Source organism: Chlorocebus sabaeus, chromosome 14 (genome assembly GCF_047675955.1).
Source record: "Chlorocebus sabaeus isolate Y175 chromosome 14, mChlSab1.0.hap1, whole genome shotgun sequence".
Classification (NCBI taxonomy): Eukaryota; Metazoa; Chordata; class Mammalia; order Primates; family Cercopithecidae; genus Chlorocebus; species Chlorocebus sabaeus.
In genome coordinates this window covers 93,228,944-93,241,654 of record NC_132917.1, presented here as the reverse complement: position 1 = coordinate 93,241,654, position 12,711 = coordinate 93,228,944, and the positions used below count along the sequence as shown (strand labels likewise).

The following is a 12,711-nucleotide window of genomic DNA, read 5'->3' as shown; positions in this document are numbered from 1 at the left end:
GCTTTCCTGAGGCCATCCTTTGAGGTGGTGAGGAACTGGGTGGGCCTCAGCCCTCTGACTGCAGAGCTGCTAGCTAACCTCTGAGCAGCACTGCCCGCCAGCCCGTCTGCCATTGCACACTGCACTTCACAAGTGCTTAGCAGGGATCCATGGATTTGAGGATAGGATTCACTAGTTGATCCCATGGAAAACAGCGTTCTTTACTGGCATGCCCTAACCAACCAATTTTGAGTCTAAGAGACTATTCACAAAGCCCCTAAATGTCTGAGCCCCTGTCACTGTGTGTCATAGGCATGCTGACAGTCTCTCCAAGTTCTGCCTCCAGCCACAGCAGTGTCCTTGCCTGGACCACCTCTCTTCCCTGCCCACCCTTCAGGACCCTCTGCACGTCGCACCCGTTTATTCTGGAAATGTTTGCCGCCTGTGACTCCATGCCCGTCATCATGGTGGGTTTAGACGATGCCACCTCCAGCCTTCAAGGAAGTTACAGACAAGTATGTTCAGAAAAGCAGGGCAAACTCACACAGAAAAATGGGCAGTGTGTCAATACACATTCATTAATCATGTCCCTTGGGCATGTCCTGTGCTGGGGGCTGGAGAAAGATGATGGAGACAAAAGCGCTGACTTTAAGAATCAGATGTTAGGGCTCTGGTCGAGAGCTGCATGGTGATTGGAAACACATGGGCACAGGGCAGGGGTGCTGCACCACACAAGTCCAGGACTGGATGGAGTGGCCTCTGGAGTTGGTAAATGCAGCTGCTGGAGCAGCTGGGCGGCTACTCTCAGACCTGAGTGAGAGGCTGGTGATCAAGGCAGCTTAGCAGCACTCGTTGATGTGAAGTTACAATTCCACTCTAGCTGTTTATGCTGTCCACATGAGGAAGCAACGCTGGAAGAAGGTGGGAGGATCAGGTGGAGATTTCTTGTGAATTCTACCCAAATTACAACCAGAGGCACCCCACTTTTCCATGTGCTGTGTAGAAAGGACCACATTTGCATTAAGTCTTTGATGTGGGTAAGGCTTTCAGTCTGAACTCATCTGTAATCACTCCCCAAAAATAATTTTGAGAGTATTCCACTTTTGTGGGGGAAAAACAGAGGGAAAAGATACATTATACAACCAAAGTAATAGAAACAATGGAAAAATTAGCAACTTAAAATATAATTTCTAATTAACCATTGCCCCAACCCTTGCGTCCAAAACCTTGGAACGGTTTTTGTTTTGGCTTTTTTTTTTTCTTCACATTTTGTATAATCACCCAGGGCCCCCACATAGGGCTGGTGAGGTTATGCATTGCACAGCTCTAGAGAACAATTTATATACCCAACAACGATGTGAATGGCAATACTACCCCCCCTAAAATTGGGCAGTACGAGCCTCACCAATCTCACCAGCCACATGGGGGTCCAGCCTCAGTCCCAACAGTTCTCAAGGGTTAGACCATGGAAGATTTTTATTAACTCATAATAAAATCAGAAAATAATTAAAATAATAGCTAACATTGAGGGCTTACTGTGATCCAGACAGTCATAACTCCTTTATTCCCATTGGCAACCCTATGAGGCGCCGTGGTTACCATCCCCACTTTCCCTACGAGCAAACTGAGCCTGAGCAGCCTCGAGCCACCAGCTGTCCACTCCTGAGAACACTCCTTTATGCCAGGATCGCGTCTTTCCTCAATATTTGGTGTCAGACTGACTTTCCTTTGTGGAACACTGGCGGTAGTGAGGATGCTGTTGCTGTCAGCTCCCTCTTCTCTGTCTCCTGCATCCTTCCTGCTCCTTGCTGACTGCCCCTGTAGTCAGGTCTTCACTGCCTTCCTGGAAGGTTCCCGCTTGCTGCTCTTCTTCCTCCTACTCAGCCAGTTGCTGGTGCCAGAATGCCCTTCATCAAGCCCAGCTCTGAGCCTTGCCCTCCCTTGCTCAGACGCCTTCCAGGAACTTCTCCTGCCTGGGCTGGGATTCAGGGCTCTCCACATTCTGCCTAATTTTGGTTTATCTCCCGTTTGTGTTCTAGCAGAGTAGCTCTATTCTTCAGCTAAATTGCTGTTTGCAAACTGGTTGGGCTACTTCCTGTCTCTTCAGTTTCCCACCACCTTTGACCCTAGCAGCCCCAGGCACCTTCTCCATCCCTCCTCAGATCCATCCTTTACTCACTCATTCAGCAAACCTATTTTGAGCACCTCCTATGTACTGGCTGTAGTGTAGGTGGTAAGTATCATGGAGCTTTTAGTCTGGCTGTGGAGAAAGAACTGGATGAGTAATCGTAAGATGTATTACAAAAGGGTCCTAGCGCCTAACCTGGGGGTGCTGACCATAGGAGGTTAGTCAGAGAAGGCCTCCCTGATGCTATGGGCAGCCTCCCCTCCCCACCCCCAGTTAGCCATGTCTATCTCCCCTTTAGCTCCTGGGACCCACTGCGGCTCTGTTCCTGAAAGAAATCTCTTTCTTTATCCTATATGACTGTCGTAGCAAATCTTGAACCCAGGAGGTGCTATACAAATACCTGTTGACAATCAAATCATTCTGTCAACTTCTGGTAAATCAAATTGTGCAGATCAGATTTTTTTTTTTTTTTTTTTTGAGATGGAGTCTGGCTCTGTTGCCCAGACTGGAGTGCAGTGGCACGATCTCAGCTCACTGCAAGCTCCGCCTCCCGGATTCATGCCATTCTCCTGCCTCAGCCTCCCAAGTAGCTGGGACTACAGGCGCCCGCCACCACGCCCGGCTAATCTTTTGTATTTTTAGTAGAGACGGGGTTTCACCGTGTTAGCCAGGATGGTCTCGATCTCCTGACCTCATGATCCGCCCACTTCGGCCTCCCAAAGTGCTGGGATTACAGGCATGAGCCACCGCGCCCAGCCTTTTTTTTTTTTTTTTTTTTTTTGAGACAGAGTTTCATTCTTGTTGCCCAGGCTGGAGTGCAACGGCACAATCTTGGCTTACTGCAACCTCCGCCTCCCAGGTTCAAGTGATTCTCCTGTCTCAGCCTCCTGAGTAGCTGGGATTACAGGCACCTGCCACTACGCCTGGCTACATTTTAGTATTTTTAGTAGAGATGGGGTTTCACCATGTTGGCCAGGCTGGTCTCGAACTCCTGACCTCAGGTGATCCACCCGCCTTGGCCTCCCAAAGTGCTGGGATTACAGGTGTGAGCCACTTCACCTGGCCCAGATATCTTTTAAACCATCTAGAGTGTTGAGTGATTTCAGGGTGGGTTTAGTGGCTCTCTGACTTCAGTGGTGTCACCTTAGTGGGTGGCCTTGCTCATAACCAAGTTAACACTTTGTTTAGTGAACAGCTTGGCTCATGGAAAACTGAAGATTATACCCCAAGTTGTAATCAGATGTTACTATCTTGCAGGGTTGGGCTTACAAAACAGACTTTCTTTTTTTCTTTTTTTTTTTGGGACGGAGTCTCGCTGTGTTCCCTAGGCTGGAGTACAGTGGCGTGATCTTGGCTCACTGCAAGCTCTGCCTCCTGGGTTCTGCCATTCTCCTGCCTCAGCCATCCAAGTAGCTGGGACTACAGGCACCGACCACCGCACCCAGCTAATTTTTTGCATTTTTAGTAGAGACGGGGTTTCACCGTGTTAACCAGGATGATCTTGATCTACTGACCTCATGATCCGTCCACCTGGGCCTCCCAAAGTGCTGGGATTACAGGCGTGAGCCACCGCACACGGCCAAATTCTTATGGGAATTTCTATGTGTGATCCTAATACCTTTTAGAAAAAAAAAGGTCCCATGAGCCAATGCACCCAGCCCCAGGCTTTCATTTTATATTGTATATGCTTCAGTAAATATTTGAATTTTTTCACAACGAATTTGTTAGCTTTCTAATTAAAAATTTAAAATATTCTTAAATAAATTAAACCAACGAAGGTATTATTTGCTTCTCCCACTTCCCATTTTTGCCTTCTAAGAAAGGGACCTATATTTAAAGGGGGAAAAAAGCAATTTGGATTAAACCCCTGACTCCTGAGTCCTCTGTAGCTCAGTGAATAGGAAGAACCACGGATGAGTGTGCCCATCCAAGTGGCAAAGGTGAATTGTCAAGGCTTCAAAGTACGAGTAAAGGGTCAGGCGCGGTGGCTCATGCCTGTAATCCCAGCACTTTGGGAGGCCGAGGTGGGTGGATCATGAGGTCAAGAAATTGAGACCATCCTGGCCAACATGGTGAAACCCCGTCGCTACTAAAAATACAAAAATTAGCCGGGCGTGGTGGCGTGCGCCTGTAGTCCCAGCTACTCAAGAGGCTGAGGCAGGAAAATCACTTGAATCCAGGTGGCGGAGGTTGCAGAGAACTGAGATCGTGCCACTGCCCTCCACTCCAGTCTGGTGACAGAGCGAGACACCGTCTCAGAAAACAAACAAAAACAAAGCCTACATGAGTAAGTAGAGCACCCTTGAGGGAGCTCTGCAGGCATGAGACAAACAGCCAGAACATGCATTGCTGCAGAAAGCATCCACACGTCAGAGGAAAAGGAGCTCCTCCACCAAGAGCATAGGCCCAGCCTTGTGAAGGTTTGCCTGGCCTGTGGGCTGTGGGTGACTGGAGAGGCAATGGTCCCTGTCTGTTGTCATTCTGATCTTCACTCCCTGGCATAAGTGAACACTCCCGTGACAGCACATTCATCTGTCTGGAGAGCTGGGCTCCAGGCCAGTCCACAGCTGACCCACATAGCCCTCCCCTAAAGCACACAGAAGGCCCTACACTCCCACACTCACCAAGACCTCAGGATAAGGAAAAGTCTTCCTGTGTTCTTGTAGGAAAATCTCTTCTCTCGTATCTCGCATTGATCCTGACTCACTAAGGAGGCAGTTCCCAAAGGCAACAGCCATGAGAGTTGGCCTCCAACATCAAAGGGGCCTGGGAGGGAGCAGTTGCTGGAATGGGAGAGGGAGCTGCATGGCGAGGGCCCCCAGACACAGGTATACCCTTCAGTTGAGGCACATGTGCTGACCAGAGTGGATTGGCAGAGAGGAAGCTAGAGGGAAAATTCCCAGATCTCTTCTCTTCTGCCCACGATTTCCTGCTTATATCTCCCATTAGCCAATTAAATACTTAATTGAACACTTAAATTTAAGAAATTCCAGCCTGGGCACATAGCCAGACTCCCTCCCTGCAAGAAAAAATTTTAAACTAGCTGGACGTGGTAGCATGAGCCTATAGTCCATCCTGCTCGGGAGGCTGAGGTAGGAGGATCGCTTGAGCCTAGGAGATTGAGGTTGCAGTGAGTTACTGCGCCCCTGCTCTCCAGCCTGGGTGACAGAGCATGAAGGCCCTGTCTCTTTAAAAAACAATTATTTGTTATTCATCTGAAATTCAAGCTTAACTGGGCTTCCTGTGTTAGTTGCTAAATCGGGCACAACTCTGAGCAGAGAACACCCTACTCCCTGCACACACACTCAGGAGCCCAGGAGGGCATGATGTCCTGAGCATGGCAGGAGGCCAGCCCTTGAGCAAGGATGGAGCCCCCCGCCGTGTACCTCCAGCCACCAACCCATAATGTAGAATGCTGGCCTATATCTCTCTCACCCGTCTGTCTCACGCACTCCCTGCCAACGTATTTGAATAGATAACAACCAGTGTGGAGTCTTACGTCCAAAATGCCACTCAGAAAGCTAAAAGTACAGCTATTATGAGCCTTCCCTTGCTCAGAAACCATCTAAAAATACTTGTGGACCAGATGAAATGAAAACATTTCCAGGTTTATTCCAGCAAGCAAGCATTTTCCCGGAAGCTTCAGTATTCCATAGCTGGTAACTTAAGCACACTTTTTTTGTTGTTAAGGCACAGCAATTGTAAACTCATCTCTTTGTGATCTTGAGCAGCACTTTTTTTTTTCTTTTTTTTTTGAGACAGGGTCTCACTCTGTCACCCAGGCTGGAGTGCAGTGGCACGATCTTGGCTCACCACAGCCTTGATCTCCTGGGCTCAAGCGATCCTCCTGCCTCAACCCCCCAAGTAGCTGGGACTACAGGTGCATGCCAACACAGCCGGCTAATTTTGGGTTTTTTGTTTTTTGTTTTTTGTTTTTTAACCTTGAGCAGCTTTTTTTTTTTTTTTTTTTTTTTTGAGACGGAGTCTAGCTCTGTCGCCCGGGCTGCAGTGCAGTGGCCGGATCTCAGCTCACTGCAAGCTCCGCCTCCTGGATTTACACCATTCTCCTGTCTCAGCCTCCCGAGTAGCTGGGACTACAGGCGCCCGCCACCTCGCCCGGCTAGTTTTTTGTATTTTTTAGTAGAGACGGGGTTTCACCGTGTTAGCCAGGATGGTCTCGATCTCCTGACCTCGTGATCCGCCCATCTCGGCCTCTCAAAGCAGCTTTTTAAAGACTATTAGCCAAATTTGCAGCATAGTCTCTGACAGAGCAGACAAGTTATTTATTTTGAGACAGGGTCTCGCTCTGTCGCCCAGGCTGGAGTGCTGTGGTGCCACCTTGGCTCACTGTAACCTCCGCCTCCCAGGTTCAAGCTATTCTCCTGCCTCAGCCTCCCAAGTAGCTGGGATTATAGGAATGTGCCACCATGCCCAGCTAATTTTTGTATTTTTAGTAGAGACAGGTTTTTGCCATGTCGTCCAGGCTGGTCTCAAACTCCTGACCTCAAGTGACCCTCCCGTCTCCACCTCCCAAGTGCCAAGATTACAGGTGTGAGGCACCACGCCTGGCCAAGAAAAGTGACCTTGAACCCTGCTGTGTCATCACCTTCTTCTTATACTGCTGAGTTGGTCATGAAGGACTTGGAATGAGTCAGTAAGAAGAAAAATTTTGTTTTTGGTAGGAGGAGTTATATTTCTTCAGTACTCTTCTAGAGGCGAGTTTACAAATGAATGAACTGGTGAATGAGAATATGTCCAGGCATGTGTTTTAATGAATTCTGCTCATCTTTTCCTGGGGCACAGAGGACACCCCAGTGCTCTGTCTTCATGGCCTAAGAAGTTGGGAACCTACTTGGGAAACTCTTCTTATTTAAAAGGCTAAATTTTGGATGTTCTGTTTTACAGTGATCACTGAGGCAAGGGAAGAAGCCAAGCCTTACCCGCTATTCCCAGGACCTTTGCCAGGGAGCCTGCAAACTGACCACACATCGTTGTTATCCCTTCCTCACGCCAGTGGGTACCAGCCTGCCTTGATGTTTTCACCAACCCAGCCTGGAAGACCACATACAGGAAATGTAGCCGTTCCCCGGGTGACCTCTGCCGGGTCAAAGCTCCTACCACCTCTTGCCTTCAAACACACAGTTGGACACATAATACTTTCTGAACATAAAGATGTCAAATTTAATTGCTCAATCAGTGTACCTAATATATACCAGGACACCACAATTTCTTGGTGGAAAGATGGGAAGGAATTGCTTGGGGCGCATCATGCAATTACACAGTTTTATCCAGATGATGAAGTTACAGCAATAATTGCTTCCTTCAGGTATGTGTTCTTTCTTCCTTTTTAATTTTTTTAGTTTTAATTTTTACTTATTTATTTAGAGACAGAGTCTCACTCTGTAGCTCAGGCTGGAGTGCAGTGGCGCGATCTCAGCTCATTGCAACCTCCACCTCCTGAGTTCAAACAATTCTCCTGCCTCAGCCTCCAGCATAGCTGGGATTACAGGCTGACCACCACGTCCAGCTAATTTTTGTTGTTGTTGTATTCTTAGTAGAGATGAGGTTTCACCATGATGCCCAGGCTGGTCTCAAACTCCAGACCTCAGCTGATCCGCCCACCTCGGCCTCCCAAAGTGCTGGGATTAGAGGCATGAGCCACCTTACCAGGCCTCTTCCTTTCTTTTTATTTTTTATTTTTATTTTGAGGCAGAGTCTCGTTCTGTCGCCCAGGCTGGAGTGCAGTGGCGCAATCTCGGCTAACTGCAAGCTCCGCTTCCTGGGTTCATGCCATTCTCCTGCCTCAGCCTCCCGAGTAACTGGGACTACAGGCGCCTGCCTCCATGCCCAGCTAATTTTTTGTATTTTTAGTAGAGATGGGGTTTCACCGTGTTAGCCAGGATGATCTTCTGACCTCGTGATCCGCCCACCTTGGCCTCCCAAAGTGCTGGGATTACAAGCATGAGTCACCTCGCCCAGCCCCTTTCTTTTTAAATGTCGTTATGCTAATGCTGCCTCAAAAGCAAAAGCCTTTTGTTTTCTGTTTAAGCAACCCACTGGTCGCTTTAGAGAGTTGAAGGATAGCTGACTATGTGTTCAATCTGAGCTTGGCAGTGTCGGAACTGTTGGTTAGCAGATACTCAGGGGCTGGGCCTGGGATGCTACTTCCCACCTGACCTACATATCATATCAAGTACAGCTGGACCCAAGAGCTCTACCAGTGAGTGGGAACCGTGTTTCTTACCGGGTAGGAGTAGACGTCAAAATCACCCTGGCCACGTGGGGCTTTTTAAACAGAGCAATTACTTCAGCTTGAGAGTTCTGGGCTGCAGTGTGCTATGCCAGTTGGGTGTCTGCATCAATATGGGGACCCCCCCACCGCCACCAAAAGCAGGGGACCATCAGGTTGCCTAAGGAGGAGTGAACTGGCCCACGTCAGAAATGGAGCAGGTCAAAACTCCTGCGCTGATCAGTAGTGGGATTGCACCCGTGACTAGCCGCTGCATCCCAGCCTGGGCAACATAGTGAGACCCTGTCTCAAAAAAAAAGCCCGAAAAATAAAAACCAGTGTAGCTTTCTCATCCCTTCAGTTACCCTGCCGCCCCTGCCTTCCACCTCTCCCCACCGCCTCCCAGTGCTGATGTATGCCCCGTGCACTGTGGGGCAGGAAGAGATGGAAAGTCTGTCTCTGGAAATGAGGCCCTAAGCCTCAGACCATCATCTCAGTACTCCACTTTGTTTTTTAAGAGCAAGCTAGATGAGGTGGGGTGTTGTGTGTGACAGGGATAAGCTAAGCCAGGACTTGTATCTGGAATACTCTGTTTTCCTAGAGATCCAGCTGTCATGTCTCAGAATGCTGCAGATGGGCAGGTAGATGCTTCTCTTGTTGCCACCCCTTTTGTATTCTCCACCCTTTCGTCTTAGCCAGGAGGTGTTTTGCTTTTCTGTTTTTGTTTTTTGCATCAGGACTTTGTTGCATACATAGTTTTAGAATTGGGTTGGCCTGTGGTTGTTAAAAGCACAGAATGAGGTCAGAGCCACACAGCGTGGAAGGGAGAACCTTTTTCCTGCAATTCTTCCACTTTGGAGTGGAGCCTTCTTTGATCTGTTACATTTTCACTTTCTCTGACATGATACTTGGCACCGTCCCACCCTGTGTCATGCCTTTTAGTGAATCATTTTGTTTCCTTTTCAGAAAACCACCTCACAATTACCACAGACCTAACTGCTTGGGTTAGTGTGCCAACACTTCCACAAGATGTGCCCTTTTTTTCACATTTTTCCCCCAGGTTGTAGGCTTGGTTAGTGGATAACCCCTTAGCCTCCAGGCAAAGAATGCAACTTCCACATTCCTCTGGCTGGGTCTCTCCGCAGCCATTCTCAGCCAGTGGCTAAGACTGCTTAGGAGATTTGACTATATTTTTTCTACATCAACTATAAAAAGCAGGTTTCTTACAATTATATAGACATAGCTTCTGAAGAGAGAAGTAAAACTATCATTTAATAATAAGTGAATGACTGAGGCGGGCAAATCACGAGGTCAAGAGATCAATACCATCCTGGCCAACATGGTGAAACCCCGTCTCTACTAAAGATGCAAAAATTTGCCAGGCATGGTGGCACACGCCTATAGTCCCAAATAGTCGGGAGGCTGAGGCAGGAGAATCGCTTACACCTGGGAGGTGGAGGTTGCAGTGAGCTGAGATTGCACCACTGCACTCCAGCCTGGCAACAAAGCAAGGCTCCATCTCAAAAGAAAAAAAAAAAAAAAAAGAAGAAGTGAATGAGGAGTAGTTTAAAGATTTCGGGAACAGCAAGCTGGCACATCGGTCTCATTGGGTGTCACCTAGGAGGGGAGCATAGCCCTACCCTGCTGTCTCTCTGGACTTGGCCAGTGCATGACTGTGGGTGAGCTGCCTCATCTTCCCTGGTCTATTTTCCAAAGGAAGAGATGAACTTGGACCATGTGACTGCCAGCTCTACTTCTGCTCTCAGATGCCATGAGCTGTTCAGAGGACTTAAATTGTAGAGTTTTAAAATTTTGATTAGTCAGTTTCTTGTTTTGGACCCATGTCTTTAGAGTGCAGAAGATGACCTGGGTGTTATTTTGAGAACTTTACAAATTTGGAGTAGAATTTATTCTACTGTTTGTATTCAGCTTATTACATATAAACTCATTCTAAAGGAGAAAAATCTTATTTGACCTCCAAACTAAGCCTGAAAGCAAATTTAGTGATCAGAATTTTTGCAAATGATGAGCATTTCATTGAATTAGGTAGCATACAGGATGATACCAAATTTGCCTGTGTATGATTCTTCAACTTTATTAAGGTAATGTTCAGGGGCACAGTAACTGTAGAGCGATTCAGTGAAATAAATTATAGTTGTAAGAGTTAAAGAAAGAGGAAATAAACACGAAATGCAGCTTAACAGTCAAAGATGGGTTTATTTTAGAGAAATAAACCTGAGAGGGGCTTCTGGCCGATTTCAGTGATGAGCATTATCTTTTATAGCCTAAAAGCATATATTAGTTTTAGGGTAAGCGGCTTATCACAAGCTTGGAATGTTTGTATGTTGGGGAGAAGTTTATGGCAGGGTTGGAATGTCTCTGGTCAGAGGGGAGGTTATCTTGGGGCTGATATCTCTCTGGGCTGAAGGGGACTTTATCTTGGGGCTGGCATGTCTCTGGTCGGGGAGGGGTTTGGAATGTTTTTGGTTGGAGATGTTATTTGTGGTTTATGGTCGTGCTGACCTTAGCCATTAGGCTGATGCCCTTTAGATTTAGGCGGTTTTTAATCAAGGTGAACTTTAGAATGACAGTGCTTGTCCAAGATTGCAATACTCCTGCTCTGTCAATAGTTACTTAATCAAGATGACAAATATTTATATAATTTCTTGGCAAGAGAGGATGATGTTGGAGACCCTAAACGTGCAGTGTTTTTTAGGTGAGGACATAGAGCCCTGTGAGCAGGGTCACTAGGCAGTGAGCTAGTCTTACTTAAACAGGGAGCCTGATTTGCACACCTGTAGTGACCTCTCTTCTCACATCTCCTGGGCCCTAAGGAAATCTACTGTGGCTCCCAGGAACAGTGAAGAGTTAAAAGATAGTTTTAGGCTTTCAATATATGTAATTTTATTAGAAATTCATTAGCCTGCAATTTTGCTGGAGTTGCCATTAGCAACATCTGTATGGACTATGTTTATTCAAGAGAATAGGCAATTAAAATCACTAGGGGAAGAGAACATGGATGTATATTGGCAGGCGTCAAAAGGACTCTAGAGAGAAACACCTGGTATTTTCAGTTTGGTCGTGGGACCTTTTTTTTCTAAAAGGTATTAGGATCACACACAGAAATTCCCATAAGAATTTGGCCGTGTGCGGTGGCTCACGCCTGTAATCCCAGCACTTTGGGAGGCCGAGGTGGGTGGATCATGAGGTCAGGAGATCAAGACCATCCTGGCTAACACGGTGAAACCCCATCTCTATTAAAAATACAAAAAATTAGCTGGGCGTGGTGGTGGGCTCCTGTAGTCCCAGTACTCGGGAGGCTGAGGCAGGAGAATGGCATGAACCTGGGAGGTGGAGTTTGCAGTGAGCTGACATCAAGTCACTGCATTCCAGCCTGGGCGACAGAGCGAGACTCCGTCTCAAAAAAAAAAAAAAAAGAACAGGCAGAATTTATGTGAATTTTTAAAATGATGAGGTCTCTAGATTGAGGAGGACCCCATACTTTGTATCAGAACTCATTCTTTAAATATGACACAATTGTGAGTTACTAGAGACTGACCCTGTGTTTATCTTTCTTTTCATTATACTTTGAGTTCTGGGATACATGTGCAGAATGTGCAGGTTTGTTACATAGGTATACACGTGCCATAGTGCTTTGCTACACCCATCAACCCATCATCTACCTTAGGTATTTCTCCTAATGCTATCCCTCCCCTAGCCCCCACCTCTGACAGGCCCCGATGTGCAAAAGTTCCCCTCCCTGTGTCCATGTGTTCTCATTGTTCAGTTCCCACTTATGAGTGACAGAACATGCAATATTTGATTTTCTGTTCCTGTGTTAGTTTGCTGAGAATGATGGTTTCCAGCTTCATTCATGTCCCTGCAAAGGACATGAACTCATCCTTTTTTTATGGCTGCATAGTATTCCATGGCATATATGTGCCACATTTTCTTAATCCAGTCTATCATTAATGGACATTTGGTTTGATTCCAAGTCTTTGCTATTGCGAATGGTGCTGTAATAAACATATATGTGCATATGTCTTTATAGCAGAATGATTTATAGTCCTTTGGGTATATACCCAGTAATGGGATTGCTGGGTCAAATGGTATTTCTGGTTCTAGATCCTTGAGGAATTGCCACACTGTCTTCCACAATGGTTGAACTAATGTACACTCCCATCAACAGTGTAAGAATGTTCGTATTTCTCCACATCCTCTCCAGCATCTGTTGCTTCGTGACTTTTTAATGATCACCATTTAAACTGGTGTGAGATGGTATCTCATTGTGGTTTTGATTTGCCTTTCTCCAATGACCAATAATGATGAGCTTTTTTTCATATGTTTGTTGTACGCATAAATGTCTTCTTTTGAG

At 46.8% G+C, this 12,711-nt stretch overlaps 1 protein-coding gene across 2 annotated transcripts in view; it reads left to right on the top strand.

Moving 5' to 3' along the window:
* MERTK (MER proto-oncogene, tyrosine kinase) overlaps positions 1-12,711 on the top strand; it is a 132,334-nt gene that overhangs the window by 23,545 nt on the left and 96,078 nt on the right. For both annotated transcript variants that reach the window (XM_037994306.2, XM_037994305.2), the window contains exon 2: positions 7,013-7,433. In XM_037994306.2, coding sequence (XP_037850234.2) covers positions 7,013-7,433 — 421 coding nt within the window. The remainder of the gene's footprint in view (positions 1-7,012; positions 7,434-12,711) is intronic.